This window comes from Salmo salar, chromosome 01 (assembly GCF_965601325.2).
Source record: "Salmo salar chromosome 01, fSalSal1, whole genome shotgun sequence".
Taxonomy (NCBI): domain Eukaryota; kingdom Metazoa; phylum Chordata; class Actinopteri; order Salmoniformes; family Salmonidae; genus Salmo; species Salmo salar.
In genome coordinates, this window is record NC_138291.1 from 180,656,165 (window position 1) to 180,677,500 (window position 21,336).

The 21,336-nt window shown below is 46.1% G+C and overlaps 1 protein-coding gene across 2 annotated transcripts in view; it reads right to left on the reverse strand.

Moving 5' to 3' along the window:
• Positions 1-21,336, reverse strand: part of LOC106591943 (netrin receptor DCC) — a 586,418-nt gene that overhangs the window by 375,454 nt on the left and 189,628 nt on the right. For both annotated transcript variants that reach the window (XM_082956999.1, XM_082956994.1), the window contains exon 2: positions 15,262-15,595. In XM_082956999.1, the coding sequence (XP_082813125.1) occupies positions 15,262-15,595 (334 nt within the window). The remainder of the gene's footprint in view (positions 1-15,261; positions 15,596-21,336) is intronic.

The following is a 21,336-nucleotide window of genomic DNA, read 5'->3' on the forward strand; positions in this document are numbered from 1 at the left end:
CAGAGTGAAAAAAATCACCGCGCTGATCACAGAAATCTCCGCGCTGATCACGGAAATCTCCGCGCTGATCACAGAAATCACCTCTCTGATCATAGAAATCACCGCTCTGATCATAGAAATCACCGCTCTGATCATAGAAATCACAGCGCTGATCACAGAAATCACTGCGCTGATCACAGAAATCACCACTCTGATCACATAAATCACCACTCTGATCACATAAATCACCACTCTGATCACAGAAATCACCGCTCTGATCACATAAATCACCACTCTGATCACAGAAATCACTGCTCTGATCACAGAAATCACCGCCCTGATCACAGAAATCACCACTCTGATCACAGAAATCACAGCGCTGATCACAGAAATCACTGCGCTGATCACGGAAATCACCTCTCTGATCATAGAAATCACAGCGCTGATCACAGAAATCACCGCCCTGATCACAGAAATCACCACTCTGATCGCAGAAATCACTGCTCTGATCACCACTCTGATCACAGAAATCACTGCTCTGATCACAGAAATCACCACTCTGATCACAGAAATCACTGCTCTGATCACAGAAATCACAGCTTCAATACCCTCATGGCATATCTAGAACCAGACTACAAGACGCCATGTTGAAAAACCCGGGACGTCCCCCGATGGAGAAACTGGTGATTGCTCTGTACGTAGAAAAGCGCGAGCTCTCGAACATCCCATACGTGGCGTTAAACAACAGATCGTTGGACGTCTATAAACACGCTGTCCGAACATCACTGCATCACGAGCGGTCACATTGAGGAGAAGTGGGACATGAATTCCCATGTACTGACCACTGAGAACATGGAGGAGAGGAACTCAGCAGAGAACCCCAAAAACGGCATTAAGCACCATGGTTGCTGAGTGGCTGGGAGACAGCAGTAAGGTGATCTCCGTCTGATATCTATGACTGTGATAGATGATTGAACTGCGTTGCTGTCCGTACGACCATAACAGCATTGTGAATTCAATTCATTTTAGGATTTTTTTTCTTATCGTTTAAAACAAGGAAAACATTTTATGTTAAGAAACATTTACATTTGTCACATCCAAACCAGCCAGCCAGCCAGCCAGACAGCAAAACTCTCTGAATGTCTGAACCATATTGGGTTAAATTAAACATGCAATGAGGCCTTCACAACTATTTGAGTTGTGAGGATGAATTTTTTCTTGAATGTTATTTTCTTTATTAATTTTTTTCACCTTTATTTAACCAGGCAGGCAAGTTGAGAACAAGTTCTCATTTACAACTGCGACCTGGCCAAAATCAGGTGAGATAAGGGAGGTAAAGGCAATAAAAAGGCCACGGTAGCGAAGTAAATATAATATAGCAATTAAGCACTGGAATGGTAGATTTGTAGTGGAAGAAAGTGCAAAGTAGAAATAGAAATAATGGGGTGCAAAGGAGCAAAATAAATAAATCAATAAATACAGTTGGGGAAGAGGTAGTAGTTTGGGCTAAATTATAGATGGGCTATGTACAGGTGCAGTAATCTGTGAGCTGCTCTGACAGCTGGTGCTTAAAGCTAGAGAGGGAGATAAGTGTTTCCAGTTTCAGAGATTTTTGTAGTTCGTTCCAGTCATTGGCAGCAGAGAACTGGAAGGAGAGGCGGCCAAAGGAGGAATTGGCTTTGGGGGTGACCAGAGAGATATACCTGCTGGAGAGCGTGCTACGGGTGGGTGCTGCTATGGTGACCAGCGAGCTGAGATAAGGGGGGACTTTACCTAGCAGGGTCTTGTAGATGACCTGGAGCCAGTGGGTTTGGTGACGAGTATGAAGTGAGGGCCAGCCAACGAGAGCGTAAAGGTCGCAGTGGTGGGTAGTATATGGGGCTTTGGTGACAAAACGGATGGCACTGTGATAGACTGCATCCAATTTATTGAGTAGGTATTTGTAGTTGTCCACATATTCTAAGTCAGAACCATCAAGAGTAGTGAAACTGGACGGGCGGGCAGGTGCAGGCAGCGATTGGTTGAAGAGCATGCATTTAGTTTTACTTGTATTTAAGAGCAGTTGGAGGCCACGGAAGGAGAGTTGTATGGCATTGAAACTCATCTGGAGGGTTGTTAACACAGTGTCAAAAGAAGGACCAGAAGTATACAGAATGGTGCCGTCTGCATAGAGGTGGATCAGAGAATCACCAGCAGCAAAAGCGACATCATTGATGTATACAGAGAAGAGAGTCGGCCCAAGAATTGAACCCTGTGGCACACCCATAGATACTGCTAGATGTCCGGACAACAGGCCCTCCAATTTGACGCACTGAACTCTATCAGAGAAGTAGTTGGTGAACCAGGTGAGGCAATCATTTGAGAAACCAAGGCTTTTGAGTCTGCCGATGAGGATGTGGTGATTCACGGAGTCAAAATCCTTGGCCAGGTCTATGAATACAGCTGCACAGTATTGTTTCTTATCGATGGCAGTTAAGATATTGTTTAGGACATTGAGCGTAGCTGAGGTGCACCCATGACCAGCTCTGAAACCAGATTGCATTTTTTTTTTTTGTGCATTTTAGTCATTTAGCAGACGCTCTTATCCAGAGCAACTTATAGTAGTGAATGCATACATTTCATACAATTTCATAATTAAAAAAAAAAAAAAAATTCCCTGTGCTGGCCCCCCGTGGGAATCGAACCCACAACCCTGGCGTTGCAAACACCATGCTCTACCAACTGAGCTACAGGGAAGGCTGCATAGCGGAGAAGGTACGGTGGGATTCAAAATGGTCGGTAGTGTGTTTGATAACTTGGCTTTCGAAGACCTTAGAAAGGCAGGGTAGGATAGATATAGGTCTGTAGCAGTTTGGGTCAAGAGTGTCCCCCCTTTAAACAGGGGGATGGCCGCAGCTGCTTTCCAATCTTTGGGAATCTCAGACGACACGAAAGATAGGTTGAACAGGCTAGTAATAGGGGTTGCACAATTTCAGCAGATCATTTTAGAAAGAAAGGATCCAGATTGTCTAGCACAGCTGATTTGTAGGGTCCAGATTTTGCAGCTCTTTCAGAACATCAGCTGACTGGATTTGGGAGAAGGAGAAATGGGGAAGGCTTGGGCGAGTTGCTGTAGGGGGGTGCAGTGCTGTTGACCGGGGTAGGGGTAGCCAGGTGGAAAGCATGGCCAGCTGTAGAAAAATGCTTATTGAAATTCTCAATTATAGTGGATTTATCGGTAGTGATAGAGTTTCCTATCCTCAGAGCAGTGGGCAGTTGGGAGGAGGTGCTCTTATTCTCCACGGACTTTACAGTGACCCAGAACATTTTTGAGTTTGTGTTGCAGGAAGCAAATTTATGCTTGAAAAAGCTAGCCTTAGCTTTTCTAACTGCCTGTGTATATTGGTTTCTAACTTCCCTGAAAAGTTGCATATCACGGGGGCTGTTCGATGCTAATGCAGAATGCCACAGGATGTTTTTGTGTTGGTTAAGGGCAGTCAGGTCTGGAGAGAACCAAGGGCTATATCTGTTCCTGGTTCTAAATTTCTTGAATGAGGCATGCTTATTTAAGATGCTGAGGAAGGCACTTTTAAAGAATAACCAGGCATCCTCTACTGACGGGATGAGGTCAATATCCTTCCAGGATACCCGGGCCAGGTCGATTAGAAAGGCCTGCTCGCTGAAGTGTTTCAGGGAGCGTTTGACAGTGATGAGTGGAGGTCGTTTGACCGCTGACCCATTGCGGATGAAGGCAATGAGGCAGTGATCGCTGAGATCTTGCTTGAAAACAGCAGAGGTGTATTTAGAGGGCAAGTTGGTTAGGATGATATCTATGAGGGTGCCTGTGTTTACGGCTTTGGGGTTGTACCTGGTAGCTTCATTGATAATTTGTGTGAAATTGAGGGCATCAAGCTTAGATTGTAGGATGGCTGGCGTGTTAAGCATGTCCCAGTTTAGGTCACCTAGCAGCACGAGCTCTGAAGATAGATGGGGGGCAATCAGTTCACATATGATGTCCAGAGCACACCTGGGGGCAGAGGGTGGTCTATAGCAAGCGGCAACGGTCAGAGACTTGTTTTTAGAGAGGTGGATTTTTAAAAGTAGAAGTTCCAATTGTTTGGGTACAGACTTGGATAGTAGGACAGAACTCTGCAGGTTATCTCTGCAGTAGATTGCAACACCACCTCCTTTGGCCGTTCTATCTTGTCTGAAAATGTTGTAGTTAGGGATGGAAATGTCCGAGTTTTTGGCGGTCTTCCTAAGCCAGGATTCAGACATGGCTAAGACATCCGGGTTGGCGGAGTGTGCTAAAGCAGTGAATGAAACAAACGTAGGGAGGAGGCTTCTAATGTTAACATGCATGAAACCAAGGCTATTACGGTTACAGAAGTCATCAAAAGAGAGCGCCTGGTGAATAGGAGTGGAGCAAGGCACTGCAGGGCCTGGATTCACCTCTACATCGCCAGAGGAACAGAGGAGGAGTAGGGTAAGGGTACGGCTAAAAGCTATGAGAATTTGTCGTCTAGGACGTCCGGAACAGAGAGTAAAAGGAGCAGGTTTCCGGGGGCGATGAAATAGCTTCAAGGTATAATGTACAGACAAAGGTATGGTAGGATGTGAATACAGTGGAGGTAAACCTAGACATTGAGTGATGATGAGAGAGATATTGTCTCTAGAAACATAATTGAAACCAGGTGATGTCATCGCATGTGTGGGTGTTGGAACTGAAAGGTTGGATAAGGTATAATGAGCAGGGCTAGATGCCCTGCAGTGAAATAAGCCAATAAACACTAACCAGAACAGCAATGGACAAATCATATTGACATTAAGGAGAGGCATGCTTAGCCGAGTGATCAAAGGGTCCAGTGAGAATTAGATAGCTAGCCGAGCCATAGGTAGCAAGCTGGTAGAAGATGGAGGGAGGTCTGTTGTTAGCCACCTCGTGCGTTTCCGTCTGTAGATTAGTGGTGTTCCGTGTGGTAGGGGGTACCAATCCAATTGACAAAATAGTTATAGTTATAGTGGCCCAACAAAATTGTCCGATAGACCTATTCAGATAGCAGCCGATATGCTCAAAACAGCTAACGATTAGCAGGCCGCAGTTAGCAGATGGGCGTACAGGTTACGTCGCGACAGAGGGGTCAGTTGGATAACTCCCTCGGGCAGATAATGTCGGTAGTCCAGTCGTGAAGGCCCGGGGGGCTCCGCATCGGCAGTAAAACGGGTCCGGATAGGTGATTGTAGCCCAGGAGTGGCTGATGGAACTCTTCAGCTGGCTAGCTCCGGAATAATTGGAGTTTGCTCCGGGACCAACGTTAGCCAATAGTCACTCGGATAGCAGCTAGCCAATTGCAAGATCCAGGTGTAAATGTCCGGAGCTTGTGGTAGAAATCCGGGGATATGGAGAGAAAATAGGTCCGGTATGCTCTGGTCTGAGTCGCGTTGTACAAAACTGGCGATAGCTTTTCGAGCTAAGGGATAACTGATGACCACCAACCGTGGTTATCTGAATACTAACGTTAGCCGGTGAACTGGCTAACTTCTGGCTAACTTCTGTTGTGGATTTGAGGTGAATAATATATATTTTTTTAAATTGGTGAGGTGGGTTGCAGGAGAGTGTTTTGAAGTTGAGTTTTTAGAAGAAAAAAAAAATATATATATATATATATAAAAAAAAATATGCGAAGAAAAGAAGTAAATATATATATATACACGGGACAAGATGAGGACAAAGGAAGTCTGACTGCTACGCCATCTTGGAAAGTATGATTATAGATATGCTCTTGTTAGACAGACAGACAGACAGAGAGCCAGACAGACAGACAGACAGACAGACAGACAGACAGAAACGTGTTAGACAGACAGACAGACAGACAGACAGACAGACAGACAGACAGACAGACAGACAGACAGACAGACAGACAGACAGACAGACAGAAACGTGTTAGACAGACAGACAGACAGACAGACAGACAGACAGACAGACAGACAGACAGACAGACAGACAGACAGACAGAAACGTGTTAGACAGACAGACAGACAGACAGACAGACAGACAGACAGACAGAAACGTGTTAGATAGACAGACAGACAGACAGACAGACAGACAGACAGACAGACAGACAGACAGACAGACAGACAGACAGACGTGTTAGACAGACAGACAGACAGACAGACAGACAGACAGACAGACAGACAGACAGACAGACAGACAGACAGACAGACAGACAGACAGACAGACAGACAGACAGACAGGTATTTGACAGACAGACAGACAGACAGACAGCCAGCCAGACAATCACACAGACAGCCAATCAGACAGCCAGCAAGCCAGACAATCACACAGACAGACAGACAGACAGACAGACAGACAGACAGACAGACAGACAGACAGACAGACAGACAGACAGACAGACAGACAGACTATGGATCCTAGACAGTGATCCCTTTCTGCACCATACTGGATGAAAGAGTGCATGGTCATGATGTCGTACACCATGACGGCTGTTAGTCTGACTGGCACAACCTAAGGGTTTGGCTGGATAACGCAAACGCTCCGGATCATCCCCTTTAACAACATGGCTGACGACAGCTGCCAACTGGCATCACTTTTAAAAGACACCGGTGTCACTTTTCAGTTGATTCTCCATCGTTAGCCTGCACAGGCTAGTGGCGGTTTCTATGGTTACAACAGGAGGGCAGTATGTCCTAACGGTAAAGGAAATGAAATGTCATTTAAAGATATCTCTCAACTGTCAGAAGACATCCTGTATTAAATCGTGTGTCATGGATGGGTTTTACCATGGGGTGCCTATTTCACCGCGTCAAGCCAAACTGTCTCTGGTAAGGATGAGTGCAGTCTAACCATGTCATGTCTTTGGGCTGACCTGGTCAAGAGCTACTTATCTCTCCGACTGGTCTGTCTGGTCTGACCCACTGGAGTGCTCTCTGTGGGTCAGTCTCTAAAGCACTCTCAAAATTATCTTTGTCTGTGCGCCTGTGTGTCTGTCTGTCTGTGTGTCTGTCTGTGTGTCTGTCTGTGTGTCTGTCTTGCTCGACAGAGTCCGTTATACAGAGTTACATTGAATACCTGCCTGAAGTTTATCCAAACAGCTGTGGAGGAGGTAGAGGAGGATGAGGAGGAGGTAGAGGAGGAGGAGGACGAGGTAGAGGAGGAGGAGGAAGAGGTAGAGGAGGAAGAGGTAGAGGAGGAAGAGGGGGAGGTAGAGGAGGATGAGGAGGAGGTAGAGGAGGAGGACGAGGAGGAGGAGGACGAGGTAGAGGAGGATGAGGAAGAGGTAGAGGAGGCAGAGGAGGAGGTAGAGGAGGATGAGGAGGAGGTAGAGGAGGATGAGGAGGAGGTAGAGGAGGATGAGGAGGAGGTAGAGGAGGATGAGGAAGAGGTAGAGGAGTTAGAGGAGGAGGAAGAGGAGGAGGTAGAGGAGGAAGAGGAAGAGGTAGAGGAGGAAGAGGAAGAGGTAGAGGAGGAAGAGGAAGAGGTAGAGGAGGAAGCGGAAGAGGTAGAGGAGGAAGAGGAAGAGGTAGAGGAGGAAGAGGGGGCGGTAGAAGGGGATGAGGAAGAGTTAGAGGAGGAAGAGGTAGAGAGTTAGAGGAGGAGGTAGAGGAGGAAGAGGTAGAGGAGGAGGAGGAAGAAGGAGGGAGGTAGAAGAGTAGGATGAGGTAGAGGAGGAGGTAGAGGAGGAAGAGGACGAGGTAGAGGAGGAAGAGGTAGAGGAGGAGGAGGAAGAAGGAGGGAGGTAGAAGAGTAGGATGAGGTAGAGGAGGAGGTAGAGGAGGAAGAGGACGAGGTAGAGGAGGAGGAGGAAGAAGGGGAAGAAGAGGAAGAGGAGGTAGAGAGGAGAAGGAGGATTTAAAGCAGGAGGACGTAGATGAGGTTAAGGAGGAGGATGTAGAAGGAGGGAGGTAGAGGAGGAGGTAGAGGAAGGAGGTAGAGGAGGAGGTAGAGGAGGAGGTAGAGGAGGAGGAGGCGGTAGAGGAGGACAAAGAAGACGGGGAGAAGGTAGAGGAGGAGGTGGAGGAGGAGGAGCAGATAGAGGAGGAGGAGTAAGTTGAAGAGGAGGTGTAGAAGATGAAGAGGAAGTAAAAAAGAGGGAGGAGGTAAAGGAGGAGGAGGAGGTAAGAGAGTAGGAGGAGGATGATGTGGAGGAGGATGGAGGAGGTAGAGGAATAGAAGGATGAGGTAAAAGAGGAGGAGGTAGAGAGGGAGGCAGTATCGGAAGAGGGGGATGAGGGGGAGGTACAGGAGGAGGTAGTAGATGAGAAGGTAGCGGAGGAAGAAGAGATAGAGAGGAGAGGGAGGATTTAAAGGAAGAGGAGGAGGTAGAGGAGGAGGAGGGAGAGGAGGAGGAGGGAGAGGAGGAGGTAGAGGAGGAGGAGGGAGAGGAGGAGGAGGGAGAGGAGGAGGAGGAGGTAGAGGAGGAGGTAGTAGAGGAGGTAGAGGAGTTAGAGGAGGAGGAGGAGGTAGAGGAGGAGGTAGAGGAAGGAGTGTTCACAGCCTGCAGCCTTCTGCAGATACAGAGCTAACACATCTAGGGAGGAGGAGGTAGAGGAGGAGGAGGTAGTAGAGGAGGAGGAGGAGGAGGAGGTAGTAGAGGAGGAGGAGGGAGAGGAAGAGGAGGTAGAGGAAGAGGAGGGAGAGGAGGAGGAGGAGGAGGAGGAGGAGGAGGAGGAGGTAGAGGAGGAGGAGGGAGAGGAAGAGGAGGTAGAGGAAGAGGAGGGAGAGGAGGAGGAGGTAGAGGAGGAGGAGGAGGTAGTGGAGGAGGAGGAGGTAGAGGAGGAGGAGGGAGAGGAGGAGGAAGTAGTAGAGGAGGTAGAGGAGGAGGAGGTAGAGGAGGAGGAAGAGGAGGAGGAGGAAGAGGAGGAGGAGGTAGAGGAGGATGTAGATGAAAAGCAGGAGGGAGAGGAGGAGGAGGAGGAGGAGGTAGAGGAGGAGGAGGAGGAGGAGGGAGGAGGAGGAGGAGGTGGAGGAGGTAGATGAGGAGGAGGAGGAGGAGGAGGTAGAGGAGGAGGTAAAGGAGGAGGAGGAGGTAGAGGAGAAGGTAGTAGAGGAGGTAGAGGAGGAGGAGGAGGGAGAGGAGGAGGAGGAGGAGGAGTTAGAGGAGGAGGAGGAGGTAGAGGAGGAGGAGGTAGTAGAGGAGGAGGAGGAGGAGGAGGTAGAGGAGGAGGAGGGAGAGGAAGAGGAGGAAGAGGAGGGAGAGGAGGAGGAGGTAGAGGAGGAGGAGGAGGTAGTGGAGGAGGAGGAGGTAGTGGAGGAGGAGGAGGTAGAGGAGGAGGAGGGAGAGGAGGAGGAGGTAGTAGAGGAGGTAGAGGAGGAGGAGGAGGAGGTAGAGGAGGAGGAGGAGGAGGAGGAGGAGGTAGAGGAGGAGGAGGAGGAGGAGGTAGAGGAGGAGGAGGGAGAGGAGGAGGAGGAGGAGTAGAGGAGGAGGAGGGAGAGGAGGAGGAGGTAGAGGAGGTAGAGGAGGAAGAGGAGGTAGAGGAGGAGGAGGAGGAGGAGGAGTTAGAGGAGGAGGAGGAGGTAGAGGAGGAGGAGGTAGTAGAGGAGGAGGAGGAGGAGGAGGTAGAGGAGGAGGAGGGAGAGGAAGAGGAGGAAGAGGAGGGAGAGGAGGAGGAGGTAGAGGAGGAGGAGGAGGTAGTGGAGGAGGAGGAGGTAGTGAGGTGGAGGAGGTAAGGAGGAGGAGGGAGAGGAGGAGGAGGTAGTGAGGAGGTAGAGGAGGAGGAGAGGAGGTAGAGGAGGAGGAGGAGGAGGAGGAGGAGGAGGTAGAGGAGGAGGAGGAGGAGGAGGAGGAGGAGGAGGAGGAGGTGGTGGAGGTAGAGGGAGGAGGAGGAGGTGGAGGAGGTAGAGGAAGGAGGAGGAGGAGGTAGAGGAGGAGGTAAGGAGGAGGAGGAGGTAGAGGAGGAGGTAGTAGAGGAGGTAGAGGAGGAGGAGGAGGTAGAGGAGGAGGAAGAGAGGAGGAGGAAGAGGAGGAGGAGGTAGAGGAGGATGTAGATGAAAGCAGGAGGGAGAGGAGGAGGAAGAGGAGGAGGTAGAGGAGGAGGAGGTAGTGGAGGAGGTAGAGGAGGAGGTAGGGAGGGAGGAGGCGTGTGGAGGCGGTAGAGGAGGAGGAGGTAGTAGAGGAGGTAGAGGAGGACGAGGAGGAGGAGGTAGAGGAGGAAGAGGAGGAGGTAGAGGAGGAGGAGGAGGTAGGAGGAGGTGGAGGAGGTAGTAGAGGAGGAAGAGGAGATGTATCTCCAGATACAGAGCTAACACATCTAGAGAGGAGGAGCAGACCTATGTGTGACGCGCCAGCTAGATGTTAGCATCCCGCAGAGTTAGCAGAATGCAATTCTGACTTACTTATATCTCCTTATGCTTCTAACGGTTCGACAACAGCAGGGGCTTTTACAGATTGTTCCAACAGCACACTGTTCAGCCCTAATATGTTTGATAAATGTAAATGGGCTGAGAGGAAATGAACTGAGACAGTAGTGTGTTGTTTCGGGGTCCTGAACAGGAGGCTACGTAATGTGTGACTGTACTATATTCTTTCTAAGCAGGAGAGGAGATAAGCACAGGACAGAATGCCCTTTCCTCAACCCGACTAGCAGACCTGACTAGTAACAACACATTACAGAAGCACAAGGGGAACTACAGTGGCATGCCTCTGATGTTCAGACATTAAATCTCTCTATATATGCATCAGGCACTGAACAAGACAACAACACAAAGACTGGACACATCTGATTAACTGGTGGAGGATCTCTGATCTATAATACAGGTTGGTGGAGGGTCTCTGACCTCTGACCTATAATACAGGTTGGTGGAGGGTCTCTGACCTATAATACAGGTTGGTGGAGGATCTCTGATCTATAATACAGGTTGGTGGAGGGTCTCTGACCTATAATACAGGTTGGTGGAGGGTCTCTGACCTATAATACAGGATGGTGGAGGATCTCTGACCTATAATAAAGGTTGGTGGAGGGTCTCTGACCTATAATACAGGTTGGTGGAGGGTCTCTGACCTATAATACAGGTTGGTGGAGGGTCTCTGACCTATAATACAGGTTGGTGGAGGGTCTCTGACCAATAATACAGGTTGGTGGAGGGTCTCTGATCTATAATACAGGTTGATGGAGGGTCTCTGACCTATAATACAGGTTGGTGGAGGGTCTCTGATCTATAATACAGGTTGGTGGAGGGTCTCTGACCTATAATACAGGTTGGTGGAAGATCTCTGATCTATAATACAGGTTGGTGGAGGATCTCTGATCTATAATACAGGTTGGTGGAGGGTCTCTGATCTATAATACAGGATGGTGGAGGGTCTCTGACCAATAATACAGGTTGGTGGAGGGTCTCTGACCTATAATACAGGTTGGTGGAGGATCTCTGACCTCTGACCTATAATACAGGTTGGTGGAGGATCTCTGATCTATAATACAGGTTGGTGGAGGGTCTCTGATCTATAATACAGGTTGGTGGAGGGTCTCTGACCAATAATACAGGTTGGTGGAGGGTCTCTGACCTATAATACAGGTTGGTGGAGGGTCTCTGATCTATAATACAGGATGGTGGAGGGTCTCTGACCAATAATACAGGTTGGTGGAGGGTCTCTGACCTCTGACCTATAATACAGGTTGGTGGAGGGTCTCTGATCTATAATACAGGTTGGTGGAGGATCTCTGACCTCTGACCTATAATACAGTAAACAATAGTAGCGATAGAACCATCATGCTCCACTTAGCCTCTCCTTAGTGATGAATGTTAGTCTTCCAGATTAGACATAACGCCTCTCCTTAGCGATGAATCTTAGACTAAACAGATTAGACATACAGCCTCTCCTTAGTGATGAATCTTAGACTAAACAGATTAGACATAAAGCCTCTCCTTAGCGATGAATCTTAGACATAAAGTCTCTCTTTAGTGATGATTATTTGTCTTCCAGATTAGACATAAAGCCTCTCCTTAGTGATGAATCTTAGACTAAACAGATTAGACATAAAGCCTCTCCTTAGCGATGATTCTTAGACTAAACAGATTAGACATAAAGCCTCTCCTTAGTGATGATTCTTAGACTAAACAGATTAGACATAAAGCCTCTCCTTAGTGATGATTCTTAGACTAAACAGATTAGACATAAAGCCTCTCCTTAGCGATGATTCTTAGACTAAACAGATTAGACATAAAGCCTCTCCTTAGCGATGATTCTTAGACTAAACAGATTAGACATAAAGCCTCTCCTTAGCGATGATTCTTAGACTAAACAGATTAGACATAAAGCCTCTCCTTAGTGATGATTCTTAGACTAAACAGATTAGACATAAAGCCTCTCCTTAGCGATGATTCTTAGACTAAACAGATTAGACATAAAGCCTCTCCTTAGCGATGAATCTTAGACTAAACAGAGCTCTACCCTGCTGTCCTCCACTGTTCATCATTAGACTCTTAACTAAGTAGCTTAGCCTCGGCCCAACGCCTCCAAACAGCCTCCTGCTGCCTCAGGTCAAGAACTCCTCTCTCTGATTCATGATAACCATGTCCCCCGCCATGGAGGAGGAGAGGAGGGAGAGAAGAAGAGGAGAGGAGGAGGAGAGGAGAGGAGGAAGAGAGGTGGAGGTGGAGAAGAGGAGGAGGAGGAGGATAAGAAGAGGAGAGGAGGAGGAGGAGGAGGAGGAGGAGAGGAGGAGGAGGAGAGCAGGACGAGAGGAGGAGAGGAGAGGAGGAGGAGAGGAGGAGAGCAGGACGAGAGGAGGAGGAGAGGAGGAGGAGAGGAGGAGGAGAGGAGGAGAGGAGGAGAGCAGGACGAGAGGAGGAGGAGAGGAGGAGGAGGAGGAGAGGAGCAGAGGAGCAGAGGAGGAGGAGGAGAGGAGAGGAGGAGAGGAGTGGAGGAGGAGGAGGAGAGGAGCAGAGGAGGAGGAGGAGGAGGAGAGGAGGAGGAGAGGAGGAGAGGAGGAGGAGAGGAGGAGAGGAGGAGGAGAGGAGGAGAGGAGAGGAGGAGGGTAGGAGGAGGAGAGGAGGAGAGGAGGAGGAGGAGGAGGAAGAGACCTACAGCCACCTCATCTCTGCCTGGATAACGTGTGTGTGTGTGTGTGTGTGTGTGTGTGTGTGTGTGTGTGTGTGTGTGTGTGTGCGTGCGTGCGTGCGTGTAGTGTGTGTGTGTGTGCGTATCAGTGTATAATCTAGCTCCCCCTTAGCCTATTGGATAACATCGTCTCACTGCAGCTCAACGCTGTTCAGCTGGTCGGCTGTCGCTCACTGAGTCCAACTCACTGCATTCAGTCAGTCAGTGAATGAATGGCATTCAGGGCAGTCAAATAAAATACAGTCAAATCAAATGGTATTTGTCACATGGGCCAAATACAACAAGTGTAGACTTTACCGTGAAATAGTTACTTACGAGCGCTTAACCAACAGTACAGTTGAAAAGGATGTTGAAAAGGAAGAGAATTATCAAATTGATCAAAAAGAAAATAGTAACAAAAGAAAATAACAGAAGAAAATAATAAGAATAATTATTATAATTATAATAACAACAATAATTATAATTATAATAACAATAATAAGTATAATAACAATAATAATAACAACAATAATTATAATAACAAAAATATTCATAATTATAATAACAATAATAACTATAATTATAATAATAACAAAAATTATAATAACAATAATAATTATAATTATAATAATAATAATAGGTATAATTATAATAATAATAATAACAACAATTATAATAACACAAATAAAAAATAATTATAATAATAATAATAATAACAATACTATTTATAATAACAATAATATAATAATAATAACAGTAATAACAATAATAATAATAATTATTATTATTATACAAATAATAATAAAATACATCTTTCTTGTCCTTTCTCAATTCTTTCCTCAAAAGTGTATTTGTGATGGCTAAATAATAATAACAATAATAATAATAATAATAATAACAATAATAATAATAATAACAATAATAATAATAATAATAATAATAACAATAATAATAATAATAATAATAATAACAATAATAATAATAATAATAATAATAATAATAACAATAATAATAATAATAATAATAATAATAATAACAATAATAATAATAATAATAATAACAATAATAATAATAATAATAATAATAATAATAATAATAATAATAACAATAATAATAATAATAATAATAACAATAATAATAATAATAATAATAACAATAATAATAATAATAATAATAATAATAATAATAATAACAATAATAATAATAATTACTTGGGTGCTTATATTTGTCCTATTCCACACATGTACAAGTGTCCATTAATATGCATGTGTTAATTGGAAATGTTTTTTTTTTTTCATATCCCAACTCTCCCTGAGACACCCTCTGAGATTACGGCCAGCCATTATATGTGGCGACCCTGTAGCAATTAGCAATTAGGTTTAAGTGCCTTCGCTCAAGGTCACTTCGACAGATTTTTTTTTTACCTTGTTGGCTCAAATGTTTATACCTCTGAGAAGCAATGGCATTCTGGGCATTGGGTTGGGGGGAATGGTATCGTTACAATTCTCCCTAGTTTCTAATTAAAAATGTGTTTCCTTAAATGTTTACGGCTTTGACAAGCAGTATTGCTTCCAGGTCGTTGACCTCGCAGCGTTGTTAACTTGGACTTACTCTGACTCTGAGATATACTAAAGCCATGTTCGATCACATGTAACTCATATCCAATAATATCAAGCAGACATTTAACTCAGATGATCGTAATCGTATAGAAATGTACTTTTTCATCTGGTTGTAGCGGTCTAAGGCACTGCATCTCAGTGGAAGAGACGCCACTACAGACCCTGGTTCGATTCCAGGCTGTTTCACAACCGGCCACGGTTGGGAGTCCCTTAGAGCGGCGCACAATTGACCGGGGTAGGAGGCCATTGTAAATAAGAATTTGTTCTTAACTGACTTGCCTAGTTAAATAAAAGTGAGACAAGAAGGAACCCTGAGTTTGGATCTTGGTACTAAAGCAAAAGGAGGTGAAACCTAGAGGGCCGTTAGAAATAAGACCAAACTAATAACACATCCTCACAACAGCTTCATATTAACTATGGAATCTCCCATTTCCAAGGAGAATGCAAAAAAAAAAAAAAACCCTGGCGCAGCACATCTGATTAGGAGTGAGTTGGAGAGCCTCCCAACGGGGGGCCAAGAATACTAAGTCCTAGTAGATGGTGCCATCTGCAAACTCAGTACTGGTAAGAGGAAATGACACTGTACATGTACAGGAAAGACAAGGACAACAGTAAAGGGCTCTTACCAGAAACAGTAACTTGACCCGTTCTGCTGACGATGGCTCCCAGCCCATCCAGCTTGGCCAGACACTGGTAGGACCCCTCGTCAGGTCGGTGGTGTCGTGAGTGAACCACGTTCTGGACCACTAGCGAACCGTTAGGGAGCTGCTGTCTTCTCTCGTCCACCACGGCGCTGAGCAACACCCCGTCCTTCTTCCAAACGATGACTGGAATACCCTGGTCTGACTGAGCCTCACAGTCCAGCTGGAGAACACCGCCCCGTAATGTCACCGTTGTCCTGGGGTTCCAGAACGAAGCTGAAGTCCACGAACACCTGAGACGATGATGAGGACTGTGCACCTGGAGGGAGGAGAGAAACAGAAGGAGATGGTTCATTCTCAGGGAATGTTGTTACGTCGCTTTGAAACCAAAGTGTTTGAACATCGGAGAAGACTGAAGATGAGACGATATTCAACAACTCTTGGTAGGACAATTACAGACCCTTAGCTTGCTTCAAAAATCAACGTTTTATTTGCCAAATGCCTTTATCAGGGTCTCAGAGCATCTCAAGCCCCCGTACCATCTTGAAGGGTAGCCAGATACACACTACTTCTTCTACAGTAGACTGTTCAGATGGTGTTGCCTTTGTCCCTTAGTGAATACTGAACCTCAGGTTCATCATTAGTATGTCTGACCTGCATTCACAGGTCCTATCAGACAATATATATTATAGACCCAATCAGATTCATTATGAGGGGATGCTATCCTCTCTGCATGGTGCTGAATGATTCAAATACTAATGTGAATACTACCTGCAGAATTCACAGCCTATTTCCCAAACGGCACCCTATTCCCTATGTAGAGCACTACCTCCACCCTATTCCCTATGTAGAGCACAACCTCCACCCTATTCCCTATGTAGAGCACTACTTCCACCCTATTCCCTATGTAGAGCACTACCTCCACCCTATTCCCTATGTAGAGCACAACCTCCACCCTATTCCCTATGTAGAGCACTACTTCCACCCTATTCCCTATGTAGAGCACTACTTCCACCCTATTCCCTATATAGTGCCCTACTTCCACCCTATTCCCTATGTAGAGAACGACTTCCACCCTATTCCCTATGGAGTTCCCTACTTCCACCCTATTCCCTATATAGTGCCCTACTTCCACCCTATTCCCTATATAGTTCCCTACTTCCACCCTATTCCCTATATAGTGCCCTACTTCCACCCTATTCCCTATATAGAGGACTACTTCCACCATATTCCCTATATAGTGCCCTACTTCCACCCTATTCCCTATATAGTGCCCTACTTCCACCCTATTCCCTATGAAGAGGACTACTTTTCTTTAACGAGGGCCCATAGTGAACAAGGGTGCAGTTAAGGATGCAACAATGGTAGATCTATATGCACTGGCTGTGAGGAGGAATAGTTTATCACTTAGCATGATCAAAGCCTAACACCGGTTCATGTTGCTGCATGATCAAACAGCAGTTCATGTTGCTGCATGATAAAACAGCAGTTCATGTTGCTGCATGATCAAACACCGGTTCATGTTGCTGCATGATAAACACCGGTTCATGTTGCTGCATGATAAACAGCAGTTCATGTTGCTGCATGATAAAACAGCAGTTCATGTTGCTGCATGATAAAACAGCAGTTCATGTTGCTGCAGGATAAAACAGCAGTTCATGTTGCTGCATGATCAAACAGCAGTTCATGTTGCTGCATGATAAAACAGCAGTTCATGTTGCTGCATGATAAAACAGCAGTTCATGTTGCTGCATGATAAAAGCCTAACAGCAGTTCATGTTGCTGCATGATAAAACAGCAGTTCATGTTGCTGCATGATCAAAGCCTAACACCGGTTCATGTTGCTGCATGATCAAACAGCAGTTCATGTTGCTGCATGATAAAACAGCAGTTCATGTTGCTGCATGATAAAAGCCTAACAGCAGTTCATGTTGCTGCATGATAAAACAGCAGTTCATGTTGCTGCATGATCAAAGCCTAACACCAGTTCATGTTGCTGCAGGATCAAACAGCAGTTCATGTTGCTGCATGATCAAACAGCGGTTCATGTTGCTGCATGATAAAATAGCAGTTCATGTTGCTGCATGATCAAACAGCGGTTCATGTTGCTGCAGGATAAAACAGCGGTTCATGTTGCTGCATGATCAAACAGCAGTTCATGTTGCTGCATGATAAACACCAGTTCATGTTGCTGCATGATCAAACACCGGTTCATGTTGCTGCATGATAAACACCGGTTCATGTTGCTGCATGATAAACACCGGTTCATGTTGCTGCATGATAAACACCAGTTCATGTTGCTGCATGATCAAACAGCAGTTCATGTTGCTGCAGGATAAAACACCGGTTCATGTTGCTGCAGGATAAAAGAGCAGTTCATGTTACTGCATGATAACACCGGTTCATGTTGCTGCAGGATAAACACCGGTTCATGTTGCTGCATGATAAACACCGGTTCATGTTGCTGCATGATCAAACAGCGGTTCATGATGCTGCATGATAAAACAGCAGTTCATGTTGCTGCATGATAAAACAACAGTTAATGTTGCTGCATGATAAAAGCCTAACAGCTATTCGGCTGAAGTTTTGGAAATTCTTATTTTTTCATGTCATTTGAAAAACGCCTTGAAATAAGACTTTTGTGTCATGTATTATTTTATGAGAGTTTCAACAAAGACCGCGGTGCCTCTCCCAAACTCTCCCCCTGGTCGTCTTCTTCTGACAGATTGTTGGTGAAATATTACAGATGAAACAAAGGAGCTGGGGTGTGGTAACTGACAGATATAACAAAGAGGGAGGATACAGAGACACTGAGAGAGGGAAAGGCAGAGGGATAACAGGGGGAACAGAGAGACTAAGAGAGGTGAAGACAGAGGGAGGACAGGGGAAACAGAGACACTGAGAGAGGGAAAGGCAGAGGGATAACAGGGGGAACAGAGAGACTAAGAGAGGTGAAGACAGAGGGAGGACAGGGGAAACAGAGACTAAGAGAGGGAAAGACAGAGGGAGGACAGGGGAAACAGAGACTAAGAGAGGGAAAGACAGAGGGAGGACAGGGGGAAACAGAGAGACTAAGAGAGGGAAAGACAGAGGGAGGACAGGGGGAACAGAGAGACTAAGAGAGGGAAAGACAGAGGGAGGACAGGGGGAAACAGAGAGACTAAGAGAGGGAAAGACAGAGGGAGGACAGGGGGAAACAGAGAGACTAAGAGAGGGAGGTAGAGAGAGGACAGGGGGAACAGAGAAACGGAGAGAGGGAAAGGCAGAGGGACAACAGGGGGAACAGAGACTAAGAGAGGGAAAGACAGAGGGAGGACAGGGGGAACAGAGAGACTAAGAGAGGGAAAGACAGAGGGAGGACAGGGGGAACAGAGAGACTAAGAGAGGGAAAGACAGAGGGAGGACAGGGGGAAACAGAGAGACTAAGAGAGGGAAAGACAGAGGGAGGACAGGGGGAAACAGAGAGACTAAGAGAGGGAGGTAGAGAGAGGACAGGGGAAACAGAGACTAAGAGAGGGAAAGACAGAGGGAGGACAGGTGGAACAGAGAGAGGGAGAGAGGGAGGTAGAGAGAGCGAGAGAAAGAGAGGAGAGAGAGAGAGGCAGAGAGAAAGGGAGGAAGGGAGAAAGAGAAAGACGACAGAGAGAGAGAGAAAGGGAGGTTGAGCGAGTAGAGAAGAGAGAGATATGCAGAGAGAGAGAGAGAGAGAGAGAGGGAGGAGGGGAGAGAAAGACAGACAGAGACGAGAGAGATAGAAGACGAGGATTAAATAGGGTAGACAGAAGAGGAGCTGCATACTAAACGACAGCCACAGAAGAAAGCCTGTCAGTAACTGAGCTGCGTCAAACATGAGGAAGTGAGCAGCCCTTGGCTACGGCTGAGAACCTGTTCCATGTAGCGTGACGATGCCCAGGCACTGTAGCGTGACCGACCGCTGTGGCAGGCTGACCTGCCCCTCCTACTCCTCCTACATCTGTCTCCACAGAGGGGACAAAGCCTGGGAATCCATATAGCCTACTGAACCCGTTTTGAACGGTCTGCTTTCAGACACAACCCAGGTCACTGTGAGGTTGACACCAGACTCTACCGTAGTAACACACAGCCAGGCTCTACTGTAGTAACACACCTCTACTGTAGTAACACACAGCCAGGCTCTACTGTAGTAACACACCTCTACTGTAGTAACACACCTCTACTGTAGTAACACACCTCTACTGTAGTAACACACAGCCAGGCTCTACTGTAGTAACACACAGCCAGGCTCTACTGTAGTAACACACAGCCAGGCTCTACTGTAGTAACACACAGCCAGGCTCTACTGTAGTAACACACAGCCAGGCTCTACTGTAGTAACACACAGCCAGGCTCTACTGTAGTAACACACAGCCAGGCTCTACTGTAGTAACACACAGCCAGGCTCTACTGTAGTAACACACAGCCAGGCTCTACTGTAGTAACACACAGCCAGGCTCTACCGTAGTAACACACAGCCAGGCTCTACCGTAGTAACACACAGCCAGGCTCTACTGTAGTAACACACAGCCAGGCTCTACTGTAGTAACACAAGGATCACCAGCGTTCGTTTCTACATTATGAAAGATTACCACCGTTCTTTCCTACATTATGAATGATAACATATTGGTACAGTAGCTGAGTTTGAATCATTAAAGGGTAAAGCCAGGTTATAGCATTGCATACTCCAAACTGACTTAAAGCTGAGTATTTTAATGCATCTACATTCTAGTTGGGACAGCAGGCTACATGCTGACTTAATGCATCTACATTCTAGTTGGGACAGCAGGCTACATACTGACTTAATGCATCTACATTCTAGTTGGGACAGCAGGCTACATGCTGACTTAATGCATCTACATTCTAGTTGGGACAGCAGGCTACATGCTGACTTAATGCATCTACATTCTAGTTGGGACAGCAGGCTACATACTGACTTAATGCATCTACATTCTAGTTGGGACAGCAGGCTACATGCTGACTTAATGCATCTACATTCTAGTTGGGACAGCAGGCTACATGCTGACTTAATGCATCTACATTCTAGTTGGGACAGCAGGCTACATGCTTGCTATTTCTAGGCTACATTCTGGTAGAATTACTTGAGGTAACAGTACTTGAGGTGGTGCTCTGTCTTAAACATTACACTGCATCCCAAATTACACTGTTTAGGCGAGGTAAAATAAACCCCTTCCTTCTGGTTATAAATATTCATAGTTCAAAAAAGCAACACCACAAACCCAAAATGCAAAACAACATAATTAAACATTTATAAACACCTTTGAAAAACACCTCAAACAAACAGCATAGATGTGAGAATTCCTTTGAACCTACATGCTGTGCTTATTAACACCTTTATGAAATATTATGGTCTGGAATCACATCTGTTATTTAATATTACGAGTTCTTTGATCAAAGTCTAGCATTTAAAGGGATACTGTAGGATTTTGGCAATTAGGCCCTTCATCAACTAGCATGCTAGCAGATACCCATAGACTTCCAGTCACTGTGCTAACGCTAGTTAGCATTGGCTCCCGAAACTACCTCCAACTTCCTTTATACTGGACACAGAAACATCTGACTCTGGGGAAGTAGATAAACGGCCTCATGGCCAATACCCCACGTATCCCTTTAACAAAACTGGGTTCAATAACTTTTTCATAATAATTTTAAATGATTTATTTGTGCCTTGATGGACCTTGTCTGGTTCAATGGAATCACAACTCAAACCCTGTCCATCTGGGACCTTGTCTGGTACAATGGAATCACAACTCAAACCCTGTCCATCTGGGACCTTGTCTGGTACAATGGAATCACAACTCAAACCCTGTCCATCTGGGACCTTGTCTGGTTCAATGAAATCACAACTCAAACCCTGTCCATCTGGGACCTTGTCTGGTTCAATGGAATCACAACTCAAACCCTGTCCATCTGGGACCTTGTCTGGTACAATGGAATCACAACTCAAACCCTGTCCATCTGGGACCTTGTCTGGTACAATGAAATCACAACTCAAACCCTGTCCATCTGGGACCTTGTCTGGTACAA